Source organism: Podarcis muralis, chromosome 2 (assembly GCF_964188315.1).
Source record: "Podarcis muralis chromosome 2, rPodMur119.hap1.1, whole genome shotgun sequence".
Lineage (NCBI taxonomy): Eukaryota > Metazoa > Chordata > Lepidosauria > Squamata > Lacertidae > Podarcis > Podarcis muralis.
In genome coordinates this window covers 35927230-35951242 of record NC_135656.1, presented here as the reverse complement: position 1 = coordinate 35951242, position 24013 = coordinate 35927230, and the positions used below count along the sequence as shown (strand labels likewise).

The window sequence follows — 24013 nt, the reverse complement described above, 5'->3', positions numbered from 1 at the left end:
ATGGCTTAGTGCTGTTAAATCTAGATATAAGAGCATGCTAACACATATTTGCCATTAAGAAAGTAGTGCTGACTCTTGCAACATCTCTGTGTGTGTGTTTTTAACAATTATTGCTTTTCTTTAGGTGTTCTATGAGCACAGAGGATGCAGCAAAGCTTTATGATGTCTGCCCACATGTCAGCGACTCAGTAAGTTCCCCCTCTTTGTCAGAATAGTTCTCAGTTTGTAGAGATACCTTTTATCATATGGGCCCCACTTGTGGGGTTCACATCTATCTGATGGATTATCCAATGTTGGAAATTTGGAGGTAAGGAGCAGGCTGTGTTGCTACCACAACAATAGTAAAGTGCCTCTCCCCCACACAGTGATTGACAGCCTTCTGTTTATATGGGAGAAAGTACATGTTTTCATATAAGAATATTTATTCATTTTTTTTACAAAAAATTCTGTACACCAGCATCATCATAATCATCATTATTATTACTACTTACTTACTTACTTACTTACTTATACCCTGCCCATCTAACTGGGTTGCCCCAGCCACACTGGGTGGCTTCCAACAGAATTTATAAAAATACAATGAAACATCATTCATAAACAGCTTCCTGATACAGAGGTTATATAGTTACTTATTTCTTTGACATCTGATGGGATGGCATTCCACAGGGTGGGTGCCACTGCTGAGAAGGCCCTCTTGCCTGGTTCCCTTAACTCTCGCAGTGAGGGAACCACCAGAAGGCCCTCGGTGCTGGATCTCATTGTATGAGCTGAACAATGGGGTTGGAGACACTACTTTAGGTATACAGTGCAGAGGCCATTTAGGGCTTTCAAGGTCAGCACTAATACTTTGGCTCCAAGTACATTTCGGAGCACAATTCAGTGTGGGTCTTTCAGGACCAGTGTACTGTGATACGGCCCCGGTGGCCGCTCCAAGTCACCATTCTGGCAGCCACATTCTGGATTAGTTGTAGCCCTATATAGAGCACAAACACAGAATACATCATTAATCAACAGATCAGTTTACTCTCAAATGGTGGACCAGGACCCACCAGTGGGCCTCAGTACCACAGCCTCCACAGCCCAGCCCCCTAACCACACTGTAGCATAAGTGTGAAAGGAGAATGGAAAAAGTTGCAGGAGATGGGTACTTTTGAGTACTTTTGAGAAGTATATGGCAATGGGAAGGGAAAGGTATAAAAGGAAAAACCCACACTTAGAACCTCCAAATCAGCCTAAAATGTAGAGGCTGAGTCACAGTGCCTCCAAAGTAAAGTCTGTATTTAATTTGAGGATTACTGAGCTGTGAAACGCCTTACCAAAAGGAAAACGTTATAGCAAAGAATTTAGCAATTTGCAAAGATGGGTTGGATATCAGTAGGAAACGTCAGTAAGTGCTCTGAGCACCTTGTGGCGGTTCCCTCATTATGAGAAGTGAGGTTACAGGGAGCCAAGTGGAGCGCTTTCTCAGTAGTGGCATCCTCCCCTCTCCCCAGTGAAACAGCCTCCCATCAAATGTCAAGGAAATAAACAACTATCTGACTTTTGGAAGACATCTGAATGCAGCTCTGTATAGGGAAGTTTTTAATGTTTGATGCTTTACTGTGCTTAATGTTTTTAATTTGTTGGAAGCCTCCCAGAGTGGCTGGGGCAACCCACTCAGATGAACCACATATAAATAATAAATTATTATTATCACATTGTTGTTATTACGGGTGTCAAAAAATATACAGCTCTCACACTGTTCAGATGTCCACCTTGCCTGTTTGAAATTTCCTATGTTAGGAACAATTGTTTCCACCTTTATAACTAGGGAAATAGAGCCGCTGAATGCAAGAACTCCAGAAGCCACTGAAGATAATTCAATCATATTTTCATGGTAGATTTTCCACCTGCTACTTGGTACTGAAGTAATTCAAATGAAACTAGGAGCTGTTCATTTCTAGTACCTTATGATGTTTCCTCCACTATTCATTATCCTGTGTACCTAAGATTTCCCTAGTTGCCTTAGAAACTGCTGTTGTGGTTGACTGTAGCAGAGAAAGAGCACTTCAGGACCAAGGAATCGTAGAACAAGTTCTGTTCACTTAAGAATTTCGTTAGTGACTAGCATTGGACCCGGAACGCAGGAATCTCACTCCACAGGGACAAAATGTGCTCTTAATCATACCTGGCTCTGACTTGCACTTCTTTCTTATATTGCTTCTTCTTTTCAGGGCCTCTTCTTCGATGATTCATATGGCTTTTACCCCGGGCAAGTTCTCATTGGCCCATCGAAAGTCTTCTCGAATGTGCAGTGGCTTTCAGGAGTGAAACCTGTTCTTAGCACAAAGAGCAAGTTCAGAGTGGTGGTGGAAGAGGTATGGCTCAGTGAACTTGCCTGTGTTAAGGGATCACCGCCTTGCCTGGATTTTTCCACAAAACAAGCAGTGTTGTGTCCTTTGAACCAAACATGATGAAAAAATACTCTACAAAAGTTTAGGATCAATATTTGTTTTTAAATTATGTACAGCTTGTGAGTGAGGACCTCATCTATCATTTGTGCTTTGGTTAAACTAGAAATGACCCCACTTTCACTTCCACTCCCTGATTGGTTCTTTGATTTGAGTCCCCACTCAAGCCCAGCCATGAAAGATCTGTAGGATGAAAATAGCCTTCATTTTAGATTGTATCAAGGTTGGTATATGAACGGAACAATCCTCAGTAAGTGATGCCAGCTTGATAAAAAGCAGGTTTGTTCTAATTGTTTCCAAAAAGCAAATAACTGCTTCTTCATGCTATAGCTACTTAGGTCTCATACGGTTATGCAGCACCAAAACCAAGATAATAGTCCTAGACAAACTAAAGGCATTCTGTGAGTTGGACAAAAGACACCAAAGTATGAGTGTCTTAACAACTTCAGTAACAAAATGCTACTTGATATTTAATCTCGTGGAATTTTCTAAAACCATTCTCTCCTCTCCTCTGCCTTGTTTTCCTTAGGTGCAGGTGGTGGAGTTGAAAGTGACTTGGATCACTAAAAGTTTCTGTCCTGGAGGTACAGATAGTATAAGTCCCCCACCATCTTTAATCACCCAAGAGAACTTGTCTAGGTAAGGAGTTCTTTATATTAATACTCTAAAAGCACTCCCCCCAGTAAATTACTTTCTGCCAGAATGTTGCTACCAGAAGAGCAATAGTTTGCTTGGATGAAAACAGAGTTATTGCTATAGTATTTGGTGCAAACATTTGAGGTAGGATGGAGAATAATATGAAATGGCATGTGTACAGCTGTTTGTGTGCTGTTACAGAGCAAAAGGACTTTAACAATCTGCTTATTTTCCTCCTGCACATTCAAACTTCATAGTATGCTTCATATAAGAGAACATTCCCCTTTGTCCTGCATTAACAAATACTTTTGCACTGTTGAATTAAGGCTAAACCCATGTAAAATGAGGAAGTACTGTCATTCTCTCCTAAACAGTTCTCTCCCCCCCCCCCCCGCAAAAAAAGTTATCATCTTGTAAGTACATAAAGCCCCTGTGGAGGTGTCAGCCAGTGCTAGGACTTTGGGGGAAACTGTATCAGCCAGCAGTAAGGTGGTATCACGGTCACCTTGTTTTTGACAGGGTAAAGCGCCTGGGGTGCTTTGACCATGCTGAGCGGCAACTTGGAGAAAGGTGTCTCTATGTGTTTCCTGAGAAAGTGGAGCCGGCAAAAATCACATGCGAGTGCCCAGAGAGAAACTGTGTTCTGGGAGAAGGATCTGTTGCCAAAAAGGTATGTATGCTGGCATCATTTGGCTGATAATATCAAACTGCTTCACAGAACATCAAACTTCTTTGGAAAGTTCTTTTATTCAGAATTTCTCTAGACTGTTTTGACAGTCTTGTTAAGATGATAATCCGCTGATGTGATTAAGATAATGGTAGTGAGCTTTTGGGAACTACGCACCCTTGTAGTGCTTCTGCAGCCTCCTCTGTATTGAGAGCACATTTTCCCTTACCCACACGTAAGAGAAATACTTGCACCAGGGTTGATTGCAATTAGGGCTTGAGTAGGTGCCCTGCTTAACCAATATTCTTCACCATCTTCAGGTGCCAGAAGAACACCAATTAAGTGAAGTACCTGCTTAGCCTTAACCATAATTCCATGACTGGTGTTCATGTTTCCCTAAAATATATGTCAGGAAGGAGGCAGTGGCTTTCAGTGGCTACAGTGAAACTGTGTGATCCCACAGTTAAGAAAGCAAATTGCCAGTAGCACTGTGGCACAAAAGATATGATACTTGATGATCAGAGAAAATGTGAACTTGTTGAGCTGAATGGTCTATAGAGAGTTGTTACAGGATGAGTTTGCCTTCATCTGGCAACTGTTGCATTCATTAGATAAGATCAGTCATTGAGAAGTGATTTGTAACCTCCTATAATCAATTTATGTGAAAAATATGTTAAAAGGGGCATATGAATGTCCACCCGATTTTGATGCATTCCACTGCTGGTGCGCTGTCTTCAGAGTAAATCTCTGCTGATTGGCCCCTTCAGTGATCCTAAATGCGAGATGGAGATTTGTTTAGAATCCACATTGCAGGTGGTTGTTTAAATTCTTTCAGTGATTTCAAGTAGAAAAAACACACTCTTTTTTTAGCTTTAACCATCCAACATATTCATTCCACCCTTCTGAGACAGTGGCTCTGTTCTCATGTAATATTTATCCAAACCATGACTTAGCATGAATGCACAGGCTCCTGGAGAAGTCCCAGCTGCTGCTTTGCTCCTCTTCTGGCACTGTTTGCTACTGTTCTGAGCTAAACCAATGATATTGGCTTAGTGTGTTGTCCAAACCTGGGCTCATGGTTGTCTAGAGCAAAACAAACCACCAGCCCTGGGTGCAGACAAAAAGATGGAGCCAAACCATTGCTTGGCTCAGAACAGCGCAGCAGGAGCAGAGAATTTGAAAAGCACCCACAATTGCCTCTCCGAGAGTCTGCACATTCCCACTAAGGCATGGCTTGGCTTGGTGTTATGTGTGTAGCAGCGACTCAGCTATACAGCTGCAAACAAAACGTTTTACGTGTGTTTTAAGTGCATTATACAAATGTGACACTAGATGGCAATGGCGAGCTTATGGCAAATTCAATATATTTTTCAAAATGCTTTTAAAAAAGCATTTTCACAGCGTTTTTTGTATGTTTCTAGATTCAACCCAGGTCAGTGGCTCTCTACAGCTCACGTTGCTTATTACCTACATGGGATTTCCCCAACCCCCCTGAGATTATTCATTCACTTCAATGCACAGTGAGGGGGAAAGTAGCTAGCTCAGAATTGTGTGTATCGAATGAATTTAACAAGCATCTCTCTTAGGTCAAGTATGAATATGCATTTGTCATGGTTTCTGTCCCTCTCCCATGCATGTTTATATTGCTTCTACCAAGTGTAGAAAGGAAACTACACAATTAAAATAATACAGCTAAGGTGTAATGTGCTAGATATAGCTGCCTCCTTCCCTTTTGAAGTACTTTTGGACCTTTCTGCTCTACTTATGTTTCAGTGAAAAAAATTTTCCTGCCTAGCCTGTGGATGTAGCTTCTTAATACTTACAATTGCTAAATATCTTCACTTCAATAGCCATTCAAATATATTGAGGGTTTTGGTATCTTTCCATTATCAGATGTATACCATTCTAGCAGCTACTTTTGACGGTGAAAAAGAGTTTAACATATTTGTTAATAATGAACAGAATATGGAAATTCACATATTTCTAAAGAATGCTCTTATTTAACTAGGATAGGACAGCTTATTAGCGTCTTCCAGTGTCTTGTTGTAATAACGTGCTAAGTTTCATTTCTGCTCTTGTAGTTTTAGTTTATGGACAATTTACTCTAGCTGTTCATAGTGCAATTTGCTTAGCTCTGTTAGTAACAGGTAGGTCTGTGTCTCTCATTACAGTATTTCTTTAATGAGAATTGTGGGGACTACATTCCTTAATCCTGCTTGCATATCCAACCAAGTGAAGTCTAAAGGCATTAATAGTGGTTTACCATAGGCTCAATTAACCCCCTGTTTTTGTGATCTTTTTGAGGGAGGTTGTTAAGCATCTGACAGGCCACGAAACATGGTTGTCTGTGTGCTTGGCTCACTAGTTTAGCAGCCTGCGTAAGTGGTTTCATATGTCACTATAGTGGTCTTTTTTCCCTACAAAATCAGCATTTACTTCTAAGAAAATGGAACCAGCATTTTCTAAACCTCCCCTTTGGGTTAAAATATGAATAAGATGCAATCAAACTGTGAATCATTTCTTTGGACTTAATTTTCCTCTTTAAATATTCCCATGCTTTCATCAATAATACCAAAACTGTGGTGTTTAATATTGCAGATGGCCTGTCCTTGTTTCGTATCCAACGTAAAGCCTGAAAAGGTACTGTACTAAACACTTGTTCTATATCTGTTTTTAAAAAGCCTTGAACTTCCTCCTGTACGGTAGCTAAGTGTCTCCAATTTCAGCATGCAAATGCCACCTTCCTCCAAAAAGGCTGTTAATATTCTAAATAGCTTATTTTTCCATGTAAACTCATCAGCAGATTTTGACATTTGTTGATCTTCTAGATAAACCCACATTGCTTAAGAAGAGTCTATTTGTAGGTGTCATTCTTTTTAAGTGCCATAATTCCTCCTCCAGGGAAAGGTTATCTTAACCTTTTTAAGAACAACTTAGCCAATTCTAACTTCATTTTGTATAATTTTGGTAATCTTCTAAATTAGTAATAATAAGATTCATGTCCGTCCGTGTGATAGAGATATGCCAGGAGGAAAGTGCATGTTTTAACTGAAATCTGTATAATATTCACAGCAACACTTATTTCCCCATCCTGACAGAGGAGGCCCTGCTGGTTGAGGTCACCAGGCAGAAGGGGTGTTAGCAGGTCTTGCTCCCCTGACAGCAGTGCTTTGCATTTTGCTATAGAAGTAGATAATATCTTATCACCTGGAGACAGGAGCATGGCCTGCCCTTGATGATGGCAGTGTCTGGAATTATTGACATGTTTTCTCCTCTCATGGCTGCCTTAGATGCTGCTTATTTTCTTTGTTACAGAACTCAACGGGGGCAACATACCATATTTTTTGCTCTAGAAGACTCACTTTTTCCCTCCTAAAAAGTAAGGGGAAATGTGTGTGCGTCTTATAGAGCGAATGTAAGCTGCGCAGCTATCCCAGAAGCCAGAACAGCAAGAGGGATTGCTCCTTTTACTGCATAGCGATCCCTCTTGCTGTTCTGGCTTCTGAGATTCAGAATATTTTTTTTGTTTTCCTCCTCCAAAAACTAGGTGCATCTTGTGGTCTGGTGCGTCTTATAGAGCGAAAAATACGGTAAATGGTATCCACTCCAGTTAGTGCAACTAAATATTACCATCCAGGTTTCTAAGCTCTTACTTGCTGTAGTGAGAGGATTGCAGGCATGAGGACACTTATAGGTAAAAAGTAGGGATGGAGGGGAGCATAAATGCCTCCTAAACCTGGAAGTTCTCTTGTGCAAGTACCTCCTAGGGAATTTTCTCTGCATCAGGACTTACTTCTGGTTTTGAAACTTGGCAGGATATATGTGGGAACCAGTTACTAACATCTGGGTTGCACATTTACAGGGGAGGACTGACAGTGCAGAAAAATAATGTTTAAAGTATTCCGCCTGCTGATTCTCCCCCACACGTCCTCTTCTCTTTCCCCCCACCTTTTGTATTTGCAATATGAGGGAAACACAGTTGGGAACCTCACTTGTCTCTCAGTGTTGGTATGTGTTGACATTACAATACTCTGAATTGCCTTGTGTCAGTTATGACACGTTATAGACTGTAATGAGCCCAAGAACTTGGGTTTTTATATTGATACTTGCCACCACAAACAAGCTGATGGGCAGTGACTTCAATCCTGCTTTCTGCAGGGATCAGCTGCAGTTCCCCATTGGAAAAGTCGGTTGCTCTTCCAATCCAGCGATGTCTATACCTGCCACACACCTGATTGCACATATAATGTCAGGTGTGGGGCAAGTGAGTTCAATTTGGGGGAAATTGCCCACAGCCTGGAGGTTCTCAGTCCCTAAACTAGAGTGACAGGAGTTTGTGGGGTTTTTTTAATGTATAAATTGATTACTAAACTTTCTGTCGGGGTAAGTGGCTCTTGGGTAGAAAGAGAACAGAATCTGGTGGGGAGTACAGTTGTTGGGGATGGTGCTCTGCTGGCTTTGAATAATGAATAAGGTTTTAGTTTTATATTTAATCATAGCTGAATCTTTGTATTCCCTCCATGACTTAACATTAAGGTATAATGGCTTTAGATTTATTGCTATGAAGCTAGATGTAGTGTTGGGGATATGAAGTCCTCCTAGAAAAAATTAATCTTCCTCCTGGAAAACAAGGATAGCTTCACGACTTCGGAGACTTGTTCCTGCCACTTTTTGCAGTGCAATTTCTGCTAAATGCCAGTAAACATACTTAAGAAATAAGTGTGAACAGAAAACCATAGTAATGGTGCTATTAAAAAAAAACTTGGTGAGAGAGGTACATTGTAAAGAAGGCTAGGCAACTGAGTCCCAACTGGGCAACACAGTATATTAATAAGGCCTCCTTAAGAATGTCTCAAGAACTGTTGGGTTTCACCTTGCCAGTGCATTTACAGCTAATGAACTTTTAAAGTCTCTTCCTCCACACTCTCCTCTTACTGTATTTTCCTGGCCCCATGCTGGCCTCTTTAAGGCCTCTGTGGCCTTTGGCTACCTGTGCTTTTATCCACATCACCTTGGATACCTGAAAGTGACATGATGTTGTCTTGCCGGTTTGTCTTCATTGCTCTTCTTAATGGACTGGACCTACTTTGCGACATCCAGAATTGAGTCACTCTGATGGAGAAACCTAGAAATGGCTTGCCAGGGGTGTTTCCTGGGTCAGCCAGTCATAACCACTGTGGGTTTTAGTAATGTTGGTACAAGGACCCCTCTACCTATGCAAAAGGAATTTCTCTCCCTCTCCTCTCCCCCGTGTCCTTTGAATTGAGCCAATTGTACAGGCAAAAGTCCTTCTGCTAATGGGACAAGATTGCTGGATGCAACCCAGTTGCTTGTTGCTTCTCAATAGAGTGGTCACTACTCCTGTAGAGAACTCTGGGCTAGCAAGGAAGACTTGCCCATCAGTCTTCCAGTGGAAGCAGTCTTAACCCAAGGGCCAAAATGCTAAAGGAAAATAGAGTCCAAGGATTGCATAGAATACAAAACCGTTCATCTGCTCAACTCAGCAGGCATGATTAGCTCTGGCTAAAACTCTTCCTACATCTTGGGCTGCATCTGTTGACCATCCTTTATTTCCTGTAGGTGAGGAGATTGTTGAAGAAGCAGATAGTGAAGATCATGTCGATATCCCCAGACTCGCAGGGTGCCCTTGACCTCCCTGAAGCAGAATCTGCCGCAGCAGGTGACCAACCATCTGAAGAACCTAAAGCCGGCTTAAAATGTGAACTAGAGGACTCTGCCCATGATGCTGTAAGCTTACAAGAAGTAAAGGAAGAGCACCTTGATGGAACGGGAAAAGGCGTCCCTTGCGAAGCAGCTGGGCTGCAGTTGCAACCACCATTTGTTCTGAAACGGAATAATGGCTCCTCTGACTACAAGCTCCAGTCAATAGAACAGGATGCTGACGACGAAGCAGCAGATGACACAGACGACACCAGCTCTGTGACCTCTTCTGCCAGCTCCACAGCCTCTTCCCAAAGCGGCAGTGGCACAGGGCGCAAGAAGAGTATCCCACTCTCCATCAAAAACCTCAAGAGGAAGCATAAGAAGAAGAAAACCAAGGTTTCCCGCGAGTTTAAGCCAGGCGACAGGTAAGGCTGGCCTTAAACATGCCGTTAAATCCTGCCAGTTCTGAGTTTTCACAGTCAAATGTGAGTGCATATTTAAAATGCCCGTGGCACAAGGATTTGTGCAACCTCATAAGGATGGGTTTTTAGTTTGACGGCCTGTGTAGAACGTTCACCTTGGCCATGTTTCAAGAGAAATGCAAAGAGCAAACTGCGATGACTCCATGGATGCCCAATACGAGGCAAGTGTGTGAATTCAGGTCTCACAGATCTCTGTAGAATAAAATTAACCCAATTAAGGCACCAGTATGACTGCCCTTTCCCATTCTCTGGGACCAAGTAACCCAAAACCCCAGTTTCTACTGCAGCCTTATAAAAGGCTGCCTTCCGATATATGTGGGGATTTAAAAAACACTTTTGGAAAGAGTAGAATTTTCTCCAGTCTGGCGTTTCTGCTGCACTCAGTGTAGAGACCAACTGGGAAGTCCAGCAGTGCCACAGCTTGTCCACCACCAGCTCCTCCAGCTTCTTCATCCACACCTTGGCCAACATGGTGGCAACGGTGGCCAATGAGGGGAGCAAGCAGGGTGGGTAGTCGAGTCCACCAGGCAGGAGAGAGAAAGAGGCCACAATAAATATCCTAAGTGGGGCTCGGGAGGATCCCGGGGCCTGAATGAGCTTGCAGCTGGTGACTCTGAGCTCTTCCTCGGTCTCAGCATCTGGGCTGCTGCCAATGGAAGGCATGAAGTGGAGGGCGTCAGCTGGCAGGGGTAGGGGATAAGGTGTGGGGGTGGGGCGAGGGGGCTCTGCTCCAGATCCCTGCACCTCAGAAACGGAGTCAAGGAGGGCAGAGCAATGAAGAAAGGTAGCACTTACTCTTTATACAGGACACTAGTCTCTACACATACACTCCACGTTCCTATGTATCCTCCATCAAGGGAAGGAAAAAGCATTATCCCCATTGGTCGGCGCATTCCATCCAGGCAAACACAGTCAAGGGCCGGTACTGGATGTGGCTGGGGAGGGGAGATAGAGAGGCCTGCGAAGAGTCCCAAGGAAGGGCAGATAGAGAGGCTTGGGGGACTACATTTAAACCATCGGCCTAGGGTTATCCACTCCTGCTTTAAGAAGTACAGTGGTACCTCGGGTTACAGACCCTTCAGGCTACAGATACTTCAGGTTACAGACTCCACTAACCCAGAAATAGTACCTCAGGTTAATAACTTTGCTTCAGGATGACAACAGAAATCGTGTGGCGGCAGCGGGAAGCCCCATTAGCTAAAGTGGTACCTCAGGTTAAGAACAGTTTCAGGTTAAGAATGGACCTCCAGAACGAATTAAGTTCTTAACCCGAGGTACCACTGTACTGTATATGAGCTGCAGTATCATGCCCATTCAGCTGTAAGATGTCAGTCCAACCTCTTTTACCACCGTTAAAAATAGGGGGAAATTAAGCTGCGAGGCAATAGGCATGTGTCACCATTTTAAGTTTACAAGTGACTATAAGGTGGTTTAAAATCAAGTACATACAGTACTGACAACTAGGTTATCTGTTAGTCACTACCCATTGCTTCCAGCCAATTAGATAAAATTGCAAGTTCATCTTGAATCATGTCCTTCAAGCCTAAAAATAGATATAAAAGCTTTTTTAGAAATCAAATGGTACCCAGAATGTTTTCTGCAGCAGCTGGCCAAGATCATTCTTGAGACATTTTGGGCCACTTGTTCTTCCCAGTTAGATAGAACGATGGTTGGTGCTTGATGAGAATAGAATCTGCCGAAGCACATAGTTGAAAGGAGCTAGTTTCATCTGATGTGATTGCTATTGGTGCGATCAGAAGGCCCCATTTTGTCTGACTCCCCTTGCTGTAGGAGGCGTCTTCTGTAATTCGCTGCCTTTTTTGGTCACAGGGTTGCTGTGGAAGTGGTGACCACGATGACTTCAGCTGATGTGATGTGGCAGGATGGCACAGTGGAGAAAACCATTCGTTCCAATGAGCTGTTTCCTGTCCATCACTTGGACAACAACGAGTTTTGCCCTGGGGATTTTGTGGTGGACAAGAGAGGTAATTGGTGTGATGTGCATTGTTTTCACCTTTACAATTGTGTTTTGAGTCTGGATCTTTAGACTGCCAATAACATTGAATGTAATAACACCAGCATTGTTCACTTTTAGCATTTTTCCTCAGAATCTTATTTTGTTGATGAACTTTGACCCTCACAATTGTTAAAGTAATAAATTGGATAATGTGGCAGCCCTTTGTATTCAAACAGTAGTGAAAGGTGTTTTTGCCTAGTCACCATATTGTAAATTGATCTATCCTGGTGTTTTTAAAAAAACCATACAGGTACCCTCCTCTTGAGATACCAAGTACCTCAGATACAATATGGCAATTGTGCCTATTATATTTGGCAGATAGAACTTCTCCAAAGAGAATAAGCCACTCTTCAGTTTGTGTCTAAAAATCCGTCTCCATACAGTGTTTTAATTAGTGGACCGTAGATGAAAGGAAAAGGGGCTGTATTCATTTAAATAGGATTAGCACTGGCGCAGTGTGATTTCCCCCCTCTCCTCCCCTATGTGTGCCCCATGCTGTCCCCAAATCTGCTCCAGAGAGTTGGGGGAACCCTCAGACCAGATTTAGTGGGTGCACAGGGGGAGGAGAGAGAAACAATCCACTTAATTCTATGTTGAATATGACCTGAGGAGTGCAAATAAGTGTTTGAATATTCTTTCTGCTTGTCTATTAAGAGACTTCCAGTCCATAACAGACTCCCTCGAGAGGTGGTGGACTCTCCTTCCTTTGGAGGCTTTTAAGCAGAGGTTGGATGGCCATCTGTCATGGATGATCTAGTTCAGGGGTGGCCAACTCTCAAGAGACTGCGATCTACTCACAGAGTTAAAAACTGGCAGTGATCTGCTCCCTTTTTGAGGGTTCAGGTCAAGTTGTTGAGCTTTTTTAGGGAGGAGGAAAGAAATCACCGTTTTTTGGGGGGGTGCAGGGCTAAAATGTTGATCTTCTTTAGGGGAGCCAAAGTTATTGAGCTTTGGGGGGAGCCATTGATCTACCACGCACGTCCAGTGATCTACCAGTAGATCACGATCTACCTGTTGGACATGCCTGATCTAGTTGAGATTCTTGCGTTGCAGGCGGTTGGACTGTATGACCCCTGGGGTGCCTTCCAATTCTGCAATCCTATGATTCTAATCCTTGTGGAATATTAGTCCTTTTCCCACTGTTGTTTGCCTAAGCCTCTAGAAGAAGAGGATTTGACACTTCAGTGTGCTGCTCTCTCTTATTGGAGTCTTCTTTCTTCAATCCTAAATAGCACAGGGTTCTCAGGATCCTGGGATGTATGGAGTGGTGCAGTCAGGTGACCATGTTGGCCGCACCTGTGTGGTGAAATGGTTCAAGTTGAGGCCTAGTGGAGATGATGTTGAGGTAAGAAGCAAAGGTCCTTGTCTTTTGTGCCCTTATTATGTTTATGTGGACTTTTATTCATTGTACACTTCAGTATACTGGAAAAGCTGTATTTAAAAGTGATAGAAACTGCGCTGACTTTTATTCTTTCCAATCTTTTCCCCAATAAACCCTAATGCGGATTTTATCTTTTTTCAATGCCAAATCAAGGTTAGGTGTCAGAACTTAAGTAAAAAATAGAATGTGTGTGTTTTTCATACTCTCAGATCCTCTTACTGGATCCTCCTTTATGTTAAATGTTAACCTGGGCGGATTGATTTATTCTCATCCTGTTGTTTTGGTGCCATGTGGGGGAGAACAGGAGCCCTGACTGAGTGTATTGTAGAAGGTTAGAGCTTGGTGCAGATGGACAGGACTGTACAGTCCTCCTTTCACGTGACTCTACCACTTTGGAAATGCATGTGGAGGTTTCTTGTTATGAATTTTCCACCACAGTGTGGTAAAAGTTGTGAGTGCCTACCTGTTTTAGTCAACTCTTCAGAGCTCTTTTAAAGATTATATATGCATGAGGTCTTGTACCAGATATCTCAACGCAGCAGCAGCGTTGAGCAGAATGTCTTGAGTTCCAGGATATTGTTCTTGGAAGCATGTAGGAATTGGAAAATCTGGACGAGGATTGGTCTTAAACATGGTGTGTGTTCTTCGCCAGCTGATTGGGGAGGAAGAAGATGTCAGTGTGTATGACATCGCTGATCACCCAGACTTCCGCTTCCGCACTACTGATTTTGTGATCCGCATTGGCAATGCTGAGGATGGTGCTTCAGTTGGTGAAAATGAGGTAGGTCTTGCATGTCCTTGGGGCCTAATACTGCGGGAGGGGAAAATGCAGTTGCCAGATTCCTCTGTGCCTTGGTTTGGACTGAAAAGAGATAGGCCGTCTTGTCCTGCTTAGTGTTCCTAATAGACATGCATCCTTGCACACTTTCTAGAAGAAGGGAGGCTCTTTTCTTTCGGCACATACATAGAACTGAGGTCCTCCCCTTGTAGCAGATGCAATAGCTAACCAGAACGTAACAATGAGGTCATTGGAATCTTTCGGCCGCAGAAGCGTAAAGCTTACATAATTTGAGTGGAGAGATGATACATGCATGAATTAATAGCCTAAAAGGCCATCATGCCTCTTCCTAATTGCCTTCTTCAGCAATGAAGCTGTGTAGAGAAATCTGCAGACCTGAAACTTCTAAAAAGCTTATGAACACCGACATATCACTTACTCGGCTTCGGGTACAATTTTAATTGGGCTTTTTAAAGTTTCGTCTCCGGCATCATATTGAACATTGCTGAGCAAGTGACAGAGACAGCCTATTGTGAACATGTTCAGCATATATACAAGGCCAGGTTCAGCGTGGATCATCTCTGTGAGGAAACCACATAAAGACGCCATCTGCCGAGAGGGAAAAGGTTTGAAAGGCTCAAACGCCAGTTCCTTAATCCACCGCAAGATGGCAGCCCTGTCAAATACTTCAAAAATGGATTCTTCAGAGAGACTGGAGATGAGTAGCGCTGAGGTCGTTTTGATGTACAGTTCACTGTCTTTGAGGTGGATTTGTTTTGGAAATATCCTGCACGGGACATCCCCCTCCGTAAAATTGCAGCAGCAGCAGCAGCAGCAGCAGCAAGAATCATTACAATTTCTCTTGGCTTACTCTGTTGATATCCTCCTCTTGCTTATGCACCCCACTCACTTGAAGAAAGTAGTTGCTAACTGCTGGTATTCTAGAAGGTCGAGTTAAGCTGGCTCTAAGGCTTGTTGTGTTTGTTTCCGTAGCCGTCTGTGGGTCAGGTGGCCCGTGTGGATTTCAGCAGCAAAGTGGAAGTTGTGTGGGCTGATAACTCCAGGACAATCGTTCTGCCACAGGTAAGCTGCCTCTACTTGATGGAGCTCTTGTTCATTGGGTCCCATGCCTTTATAGCAAGGAGGGGGCATTTTGTCTGAAACTAGGAATGCTTGTTGTTTCTTTTTCATCAGCTCTTAAATTTGCTTTGAATTTGTTGAACCTTGGAAATGGATTGCTCTAAGTCAGGGGTCACCAAGTCAGTGGCTGTGGGCACCATGGTGCCCATGAACATGTTTACTTGTGCTCCTGGGCTGATGCCCAAGACTCTGAACTATCATTAAAAGAAAGCTATGGGGCAAAACCTTCCAAGCAATTCCTGTGACATGAGAGTGAGTATGGTGTGGCCACTTTGTATATTTTTCCTGGTACTGAGGAACATTTCTTGTTGCTATTAGACAGTGGCAGGATCTATATTTGTGTGTGTAAAATCGATATTGCGTGATCTCACAATCAGGAAGAGCAGGACATAGCTGATTTCCCATGTTAAGCATAAGCTTGTCAGGAGTGGCTTTCTTTCTAATTTTGGGTTAAACCATGCAGCTTGTGGCAGCCATTTTGTGTTATGCCACCCCCAACCGCCCCAAAAGCAGCTAATTTGTGACTGGAGCCCTCTGCACACTCAGAGAATTAAAAATGTGCCCCTGGTCCTAAAAGGTTGGCGATTTCTGCTCTGGGTGCAAGCTGTTGATGAAACCCACTTGTGGCACTACTGATGTCTCTTTATTCTGCAGTCTAAACTTGCTGCTTCCGTTTTCCTTCTCTGCAAAGGCAAGGATCCTTTGAATGCCTTTGCAGGGAAATTTTATACACATGGAGTTTTGCTAGTAGCTCCTGCCTGCAATCTGCAGTTCCCCCTTTGTCCTTGTTGTTGTTTAGTCGTTTAGTCGTGTCCGACTCTTCGTGACCCCATGGACCAGAGCACACCAGGCACTCTTGTCTTCCACTGCCTCTCGCAGTTTGGTCAAACTCATGCTGGTAGCTTCGAGAACACTGTCCAACCATCTCGTCCTCTGTCGTCCCCTTCTCCTTGTGCCCTCAATCTTTCCCAACATCGGGGTCTTTTCTAGGGAGTCTTCTCTTCTCATGAGGTGGACAAAGTATTGGAGCTTCAGCTTCAGGATCTGTCCTTCCAGTGAGCACCCAGAGCCGATTTCCTTAAGAATGGATAGGTTTGATCTTCTTTCAGTCCATGGGACTCTCAAGAGTCTCCTCCAGCACCATAATTCAAAAGCATCAATTCTTCGGTGATCAGCCTTCTTTATGGTCCAGGTCTCCATTGTCCTTAGCCCATCCTTTTCTTGCTCACGCATCTCTGACATACACCTCACATGTTTTCAGAAGGTCGATGAAGACTTCTTTTGTTTCAGTGGGCCTTTGCATATTGAGGCCTGTAGATTAACAAGTTATTTGGAACTTTAGGTTGCAGCAGCGGGAACTGCCAGATGGAGTTTTGGGTTTTCTGATGCTGCTGACTTGTACTCTCTCTGCTGGCTTTTAACTTAAGTCAGGGAAGAGGAGCATGTGGCCATCCAAATGGTGATGGACCACAGCTCCCATTGCCCCTGATAATGAGTGGTCATGCTGGCTGCGCCTGATGGGATTTGGAGTTCACCAACATCTGGAGATGCTCCCACTCCCGATTTTAAGTGGATCCAATGAATTGCGAGCAGAGTTACACTCATGCCGTAGGGCTTCCCCGCTCTCACCTTCCTGGGTGTGCAGACCCTTTTGTGTCCTTCCAGAAGCAACCTGCAGCTTGGCAGGAGCTGTTTGGATGGTTCGCAAAGGGCTATTTGGATAAGCCATCATTTTCATTTTCTCCTATGATTAGCTGCTTTGAGGGCTCTGTGGAGCCAGCCTGATGGGATGGAAGGTATAAAATAAAACCTCAGCTATGGCATCTGTGCCACTGATTCCCATGAAGGCAATCGCTGAATTAAAGTAGGTGTAGCATGCACGTAGCCCTCTCAACGCTTGCATAGAGAGCAATATGAAGTTCAGGTAGGCACATTTCTCCAAAATAAACCCCAAAGGAGAAACCCATTGCTCTAGTTCAACAGCTTTCTAATTTTTCATATTTACATGCGTGTCAAGGGCATGTACACAGTTGAAGCAGGGTCCTGGTTAGGACCGTTGGCCTACACTGTCACACATTGTAGGGTGCATTCAGTTCATGCCCTTTTCCGATAGCTATGTTATAAACACTTGTACACAGCGGATCTCATTGACAGAACTCCTGGTGAGCTTTCAAGGAAGCCCAGGATTCATGGAAAAGCACTCTCCACATGCATGAATGATTGTAAAACAATACCCTTAGTTGAATTAGAGAAAGGGAGGAGGAGCAGATGAAATAGAATGGTTTGGGAATAAGCTTATGGGACAGGCAACATGGCAACTTTCAGGTGCTGTTAGACTCCATCTCCCATCAGTCTCAGCCAGCATGACCAGTGGCCCAGGATTATGGGAGTTTGAGTCCAACATTTATCTGGAGGGCGCACTGTTGACTACCCCAAGGGTTTCACTAGCTCGAGCATCTGCAGTGCAGCAGCCATGCTCCCTGCCCCCATTTCCAGTTTTCCTGCTTCTAGAACACTGATGATCAGAGTGTGTGTAACATCCTTGCATAAGCTGGTGTTTCTAGGTGAAAAAGATCCGCTGGGAGAGACATTACAGCTAAATTTGTCCCAAAGCAACATTAGAGGAGACCGCAGTACTGAAAGCTTTTTAGCTCATGCCTGGTCTCTTCATTTCCAGATAGCTGCTGTGTCTCTGCTGTAGCCAGCACCCGCAGTGGTTTGCTTTTGCCTCAGAAGCCTGTTCATGTGCATAAATGCTTGGCATTCGAGGCTTTCTTTTTCTGAACCAGCAGTTCTCCTTTAATTGCAGCAGAATGGTCCAGTGCCTGAACTATGGAAGTGGGATACAAAGCCCTCTGCTGTCTCCCTTCCCACTCCTGTCACATGTGATCAGATCACAGGTCTGGCGTACACTTCCACAAAGGACAACTGTCTCCATACAATTCCGCACCCAACCTATAATAAAAGTTTATACTGTTTAAAAAAACATGTTGATTTGATTTGTGGTTGTAGATTAAGGTCTACAGCAAACAGAGGTTCCCCAGGAAACTACTACTTCTGCAGCTACCAATGCTTCTATATATATATATATATATATTTCCCTCCATCATGGCAGGGATCTGTGAAAAGGTGTACCAAAGCCCATACGCGGAAGGGTATCTGTACATCTCATGCAACCTCCAAGACATCTTTGTTAAATCCCCCTGCAGTTTGAGCAGAAAGAAAATTGGGCTGGGTGGTGGAGGACAAGAGGGCCGTATTCTGAAAAGTCACATCCCTAATATACACAACAGAGATCAGAAGGGGCACACCTTGGAAACAGAGCGCTGTGGAGTGCAGCAGCTTGAGGATTATTCAGATCATAAGAACAACTCCTTGTAGGAGGAAAGCGATAGGCATTTCCGTGTAGTTCACAGGTTGTCACTCTGAAAGTGGAGGGTTCGGTCCTGTTCCGACAAAAACATCAAGCAGCTTATCAAAAACGGCAAGGGAGAAATGTGATAAATGGCAGCATGGAGTAAATAGACTTGTTAAGAGGAGTTCAGTATCCTGGGATCTTCCGTCTAGCAGAGGTAATGCCTGCTGCTCTCTAGTCTGCTGCAGATCTTCAAGCTCACTGTAGCCTTTTTATAAACTGTTCCAGTTAACCCAGGGTGCCCTACTTTTTGAGGGTAAAGTGCTGATTCAGAATCCTGTAGATGGATATTGCATAAGATCTGCAGTCGAGGCATGTAGAATCCACCTGAAAGTCAGTCCAGTGGGAGTTTGCCTAGTGATGGGCAAATCTGTCCATTTTGTTTTTTCTTAGTTACTCATTCTTTCAATCTCAGATTCATTTCTCCTCATTTCCACATCAGTATGCGTGCAACTTTTTTGAAGTCCGCATGAAAATTGTACATGTTTTTGCCTAATAAATGAGGGAGGTTTCCACAGAGCACTAAACAGATTGTTCCATCAATTTCTCCTCTCTTCCCCCTGAGCGCTTCTCTGGGGATTCTCCCAACTTCCCCATAGAGCCGAATTGTGGGAAGGGGAAGTGCAGAAATCCTTGCTCATACTTCTGGTTAGTTGAATCTGGTGCTGTGTTTTGGGGTGCAGCTTTCCCTTATAATATAAAGCACTTTTGCACATTATTTTCACTAATTTAAGTATTTTGCACACACTTTCCCTAATATATACTTTGTCCTCTTTTTATTGGACAAGTGCATCACAACATTCAGAAAGTGTAGGATAGCTGTGTTTTGGCTCGTTATTTTAGGAGGTGAGCATCAGGTAGACTTGCATTAAAATGCAAACCAAACTAATTTCTCCCCCAGCGTCTGCTTCCGATGTGTCCTTAGAGTGAAGAAAGGTTTCTGTAGCTCATCCCCTTTTACTGGTGGGATGACAACCCTTTTCTTAATTAGTAGATCTCTCTCTCTCTCTCTCTCTCTCTCTCTCTCTGGCTTCTAGCATTTGTATAACATAGAATCCGAGATGGATGAAGAAACAGACCTTGATTCCATAGACGGCAGCACGAGTGGCGCCTCCTCAGATGAGTGGGAAGATGAGAGTGACAGCTGGGAGACGGACAACGGCCTCATGGAAGATGACCACTCCAAAGCAGAGGAAGCTGAGCCCGAGGAGCCACCTGTGGAAGAGGTGAAAAAGGTAGAGGAGCAAGTTCAAGGTGCTGTGGCAATGGCAGTGGCCGACTTGGCAGCTGATAAATCAGGCAAGGAAGGGACCCCAAAGAGCTTCCGAGAGTTGAAGGAGGCCATCAAGATCTTGGAGAGCCTGAAGAACATGACCGTTGAGCAGCTGTTGACGGGCTACCCGACTTCTCCGACGGTCGAACCCGAGAAGCCCACCCGCGAGAAGAAGTTCCTGGACGATATCAAGAAGCTGCAGGAGAATCTGAAGAAGACCCTGGACAACGTAGCGATTGTGGAAGAAGAAAAGATGGAGGCCATGGCAGAGGCAGAAAAGAAGGAAGAGAGAGAGGCGCAGACGCAGACCCCAGTGACGTCAGAGTGGCCTAGCGAGACTCCTGTGCTTTGCCAGCAGAATGGAGGCAAGCCTGGCGTTACCTTCACCAGTGCCAAGGGGGAAGTCTTCTCTGTTCTGGAGTGTGCCCCAGGTGAGTGGCAGGCAACCGTGGTTCAGGGAAAGCAGTGCTGGACCATAAAGCAGCAGCATCCCTCTTTCATTCCATAGAAGCCTGTATTTAAAGGTGGGATAAAGGTAAACTTTGCAGAATTTGTGTCTGTACTTCAGCATGTGCCTCAACTTGCATTCAGTCTCTTGCACTTAATGGCCTGTTGCAAATAAACAACAGCACTTTCAAAACACATTGCATTTTGTTACTGTACTTAGAAGCCATTTTATCCCATTGTTTGGCAGCTACAACAACAACAATTTATTTATACCCCGCCCATCTGGCCGGGTTTCCCCAGCCACTCTGGGCAGCTCCCAACAGAATATGAAAAACATGATAAAACATCAGACCTAAACATGGTTGCCTTCAGGTGTCTTCTAAAAGTCAGATAGTTGTTTATTTCCTTGACATCTGATGGGAGGGCGTTCTACAGGGCAGGTGCCACTGAGAAGGCCCTCTGCCTGGTTCCCTGTAACTTCACTTCTTGCAGTGAGTGAACCGCCAGAAGGTCCTCGGCACTGTAGGTGTTTGTAGACTGTTACACTGCAATTACCTGCATTTTACAAATATGCATTGTATTTTATCATTGCTGTTTTTCATGAATAATTATATATTGAGTAAAATTTAGTTTAGTAAAAGTCTGGTAGTCCTGACTTTTTACATTGTATCTTGGTGTGATAACTGGCCATGGATTATTATTCTTTATCTCTGAGAGGTTTTTTCATGGCTGAGCTTTTTATTTGGCCTGGGAGGAAAGGTGTGATGGAAACACCTGCTAGCTTTTTTGACCACGAATAGAAGGGTAGAATATAAGAGCTATATCTTTCTCCTTCACCAACTAGCATAATATTTTAAGCAATTTCTGACCAGTATTAGGCAAAAGCAGCATAATCTCCTTAAGGATAATTGCATGGTTCTGTGGGGTAGGGGGTTCTTTTAACCCACTGTCTTGGTTTTTTCATTGTCCCATTAGATAGCCATGCCTTCAAGAAAATGGAATTCCAGCCTCCAGAAGCCAAGAAGTTTTTCAGCACAGTGAGGAAAGAAATGGCCCTGCTAGCAACCTCATTGCCAGATGGTATCATGGTCAAAACCTTTGAAGACAGAATGGTAAGTTCACACAACCCAGTGTGTATTTGACACTCCACCAAAAGTGTTTTGGTACTCCTCGTCCTTGTTAGAGCTGTAACCATTGAAACACAAGCCAGGATCCAAAAAAATGACTCCATCGTCTAAGATGCGTCCTAGTTGAAGGAACCATATCGTTCATTTGTGAAGACTTTGACCAGCCTTCAGGCAGATAGAAAAGGGTTTCATTTTCCTCCTGCAGCCATCTATCACTAGCATCTCTGCTTCTGACTTCCTCAGTTGATACAGCAGTTGTTAATAATCCCATTATTGTGTTCTGTGTGTTCATCTCACACTTTTGCATAGAGTACAATGTAGAAACTTTGCATTCATTCAAACATAACTGAATGCCATAAAAAAGAATAAAGAGCAGAAAAATGACAATATATTCCAGAAAACTTCCTTAAGCACCCACAAAATTGATGGAAAAAGCCACCGTAAGTAGCGAGATGGGTTATCTATCACACCAAAAGAAATCTGACATTCTCTTTGGCCACAGCAATAGCAAATAAATCTTTCAGTGTTGCATTCTGTTACACCAGCAAGTAAATTAACTGTTTTGCTGACCTGACAGGAACTAAATTCTAGGAGCTGGGTTAAGTTAAGTACTTTTGCTCTGATATTTTCATAAATGGAACAAGTGGGGGAGCAGGGGGTGAAGTTCAACAGCTTTACCAACACAGTGCTGTTATCTGGCATGCAGCTCATGTAATGTAATGTAGCTATTTTCCTAGTTAACACTGCAGAGGCTCCTCGGAAGTTGAAGTTGATTTTTCTTCATGGAATTATGCTTTGGCTTGTGATCTCTTCACAGGATCTCTTTTCGGCATTCGTCAAAGGGCCTACGCGCACACCATATGAGGATGGCCTCTTTTTATTTGACATTCAGCTTCCCAACATCTACCCGGCTGTCCCCCCTCTTTTCCGTTACCTCTCCCAGTGTAGTGGGAGACTGAACCCCAACTTGTATGACAATGGAAAAGTCTGCGTAAGCCTTTTGGGGACCTGGATAGGCAAGGTAATACAACTTCAAACTATTTCCGTATTGATGTTGGTCTGGCTCCTCCAAGTACCATTGTATAAATTGCCTTAGATTGCTCCTCTTCTTCTTCTTCTTCTTCTTCTTCTTCTTCTTCTTCTTCTTCTTCTTCCTCTTCCTCTTCCTCTTCCTCTTCCTCTTCCTCTCCTTCATTTTTTTCCTCTCAAAAGACAAGGTTAGGGTGTTGTGCTAGCAGTTTGAAGATACTACTCTAAACTACAGTTCGCTGCCCATGCACATATCTCAGAAGTATATATACACCCCTTAACTGTAGCTTGCGAGTGTTAAACCATTGCTTTAGTTAATGGGCTCCATAGCTTTTTGCTGGAAGGGCTTCCATTCTCCCAGCTGGTCACAGCCACGGCTCAGAGAAGTGCTCCTAAGTTTATGAAGGAAGCGGAACAGCACATAGCAAAATGACACAAGAAGCTTTTGTCAGAAAAGGCTTCCTTTCTTCACGACACACTTCGGAGCTCTTTCCCAGCTGACCTCACTATTAAAAGCTATTGTGATATATAAGTGGAACCTCACTACTGAAATCTGTTGGGGCTCAAAACACAATCACTCCACCGGATCTTATATACGTTGTTGTGACAGCGCCGTCTCTTGGCTGTGTCCAGTTCTGCAGCTGCCTTGGCCGTCATTTGGCTTGCAACGTGCAACTCACGTAGCAGCCCTGTTCTTCAGTGCAGTGATCTCTGGGCTAGTGGAGCAGTGTAGTCTCTGGCCACCAGGACCCAGCAATGCTACAGGCAGCCCTTACCACATAACTCAGAAGGTGATGCTCGGCCATGTGTGGCGTCACCCCAGTGCTGAGCATCAGCACAGGTCCTGCAAGCTGCCTCTGACATAATGCAGATGTTACACCCATAATTACATAGAATGCCCAGCCCATCCACATGATATTGAACTCATTGTTCTCATGTAAAGCTTTAAAATAAAGAACATTAAATACATTGGCTTACTTTTTTGTTTGTCTATTCCAGGGCACAGAGAGGTGGACTAGTAAATCCAGCCTTCTACAAGTACTCATCTCAATCCAAGGTAAATTCCAGTGTTGGAGCAGGGGAGAAAGGTGGGCGCCGAAGAGTACCCTTCAGCAAGGGAATATGAGAAAATAAGTAGAATAACCTATTTCTTCCGCAGCTAGCTGACTTTGTAGGCTAATTTCATTACCCTATAATTGTGGATGCCCGTACGCATTTACTTTCTATTTCATGTCCTGAAAGAAAAACCACCACCACCACCTAGACAGCTGCCAGCTCACAGAAGGAGCTGCAAGTAACTCCTTGAGCTTGGCTGGCCGTTAAAAGCCAATAAGCAACCAAGCCAGCCCACGCAGTCTTTATTTTTGCATAGGTGGATTTTGCATCACTGTTGCTCTCTGCAGGTGTGCATTCCGCAGTCTACTTGCTCCAAGGGAAGGGCCACAGTTGCATATGATTCAGCACCCAACCTGGCATGTCCAGAGGCAGGTTGGAGCGCCTACACGAG

At 43.8% G+C, this 24013-nt stretch overlaps 1 protein-coding gene across 6 annotated transcripts in view; it reads left to right on the top strand.

The window, feature by feature from the left end:
* The window catches only part of UBE2O (ubiquitin conjugating enzyme E2 O), an 85621-nt gene that overhangs the window by 36729 nt on the left and 24879 nt on the right, over positions 1 to 24013 (top strand). For 5 of the 6 annotated variants that reach the window (XM_028717008.2, XM_028717009.2, XM_028717007.2 and 2 more), the window contains exons 5-18: positions 125 to 188; positions 2214 to 2357; positions 2980 to 3089; positions 3606 to 3756; positions 6352 to 6393; positions 9334 to 9842; positions 11730 to 11884; positions 13149 to 13261; positions 13950 to 14078; positions 15069 to 15158; positions 19668 to 20334; positions 21326 to 21462; positions 22295 to 22498; positions 23506 to 23563. In XM_028717008.2, coding sequence (XP_028572841.2) covers positions 125 to 188; positions 2214 to 2357; positions 2980 to 3089; positions 3606 to 3756; positions 6352 to 6393; positions 9334 to 9842; positions 11730 to 11884; positions 13149 to 13261; positions 13950 to 14078; positions 15069 to 15158; positions 19668 to 20334; positions 21326 to 21462; positions 22295 to 22498; positions 23506 to 23563 — 2573 coding nt within the window. The remainder of the gene's footprint in view (positions 1 to 124; positions 189 to 2213; positions 2358 to 2979; positions 3090 to 3605; positions 3757 to 6351; positions 6394 to 9333; positions 9843 to 11729; positions 11885 to 13148; positions 13262 to 13949; positions 14079 to 15068; positions 15159 to 19667; positions 20335 to 21325; positions 21463 to 22294; positions 22499 to 23505; positions 23564 to 24013) is intronic. The other variant, XM_028717005.2, reaches the window with a different exon arrangement.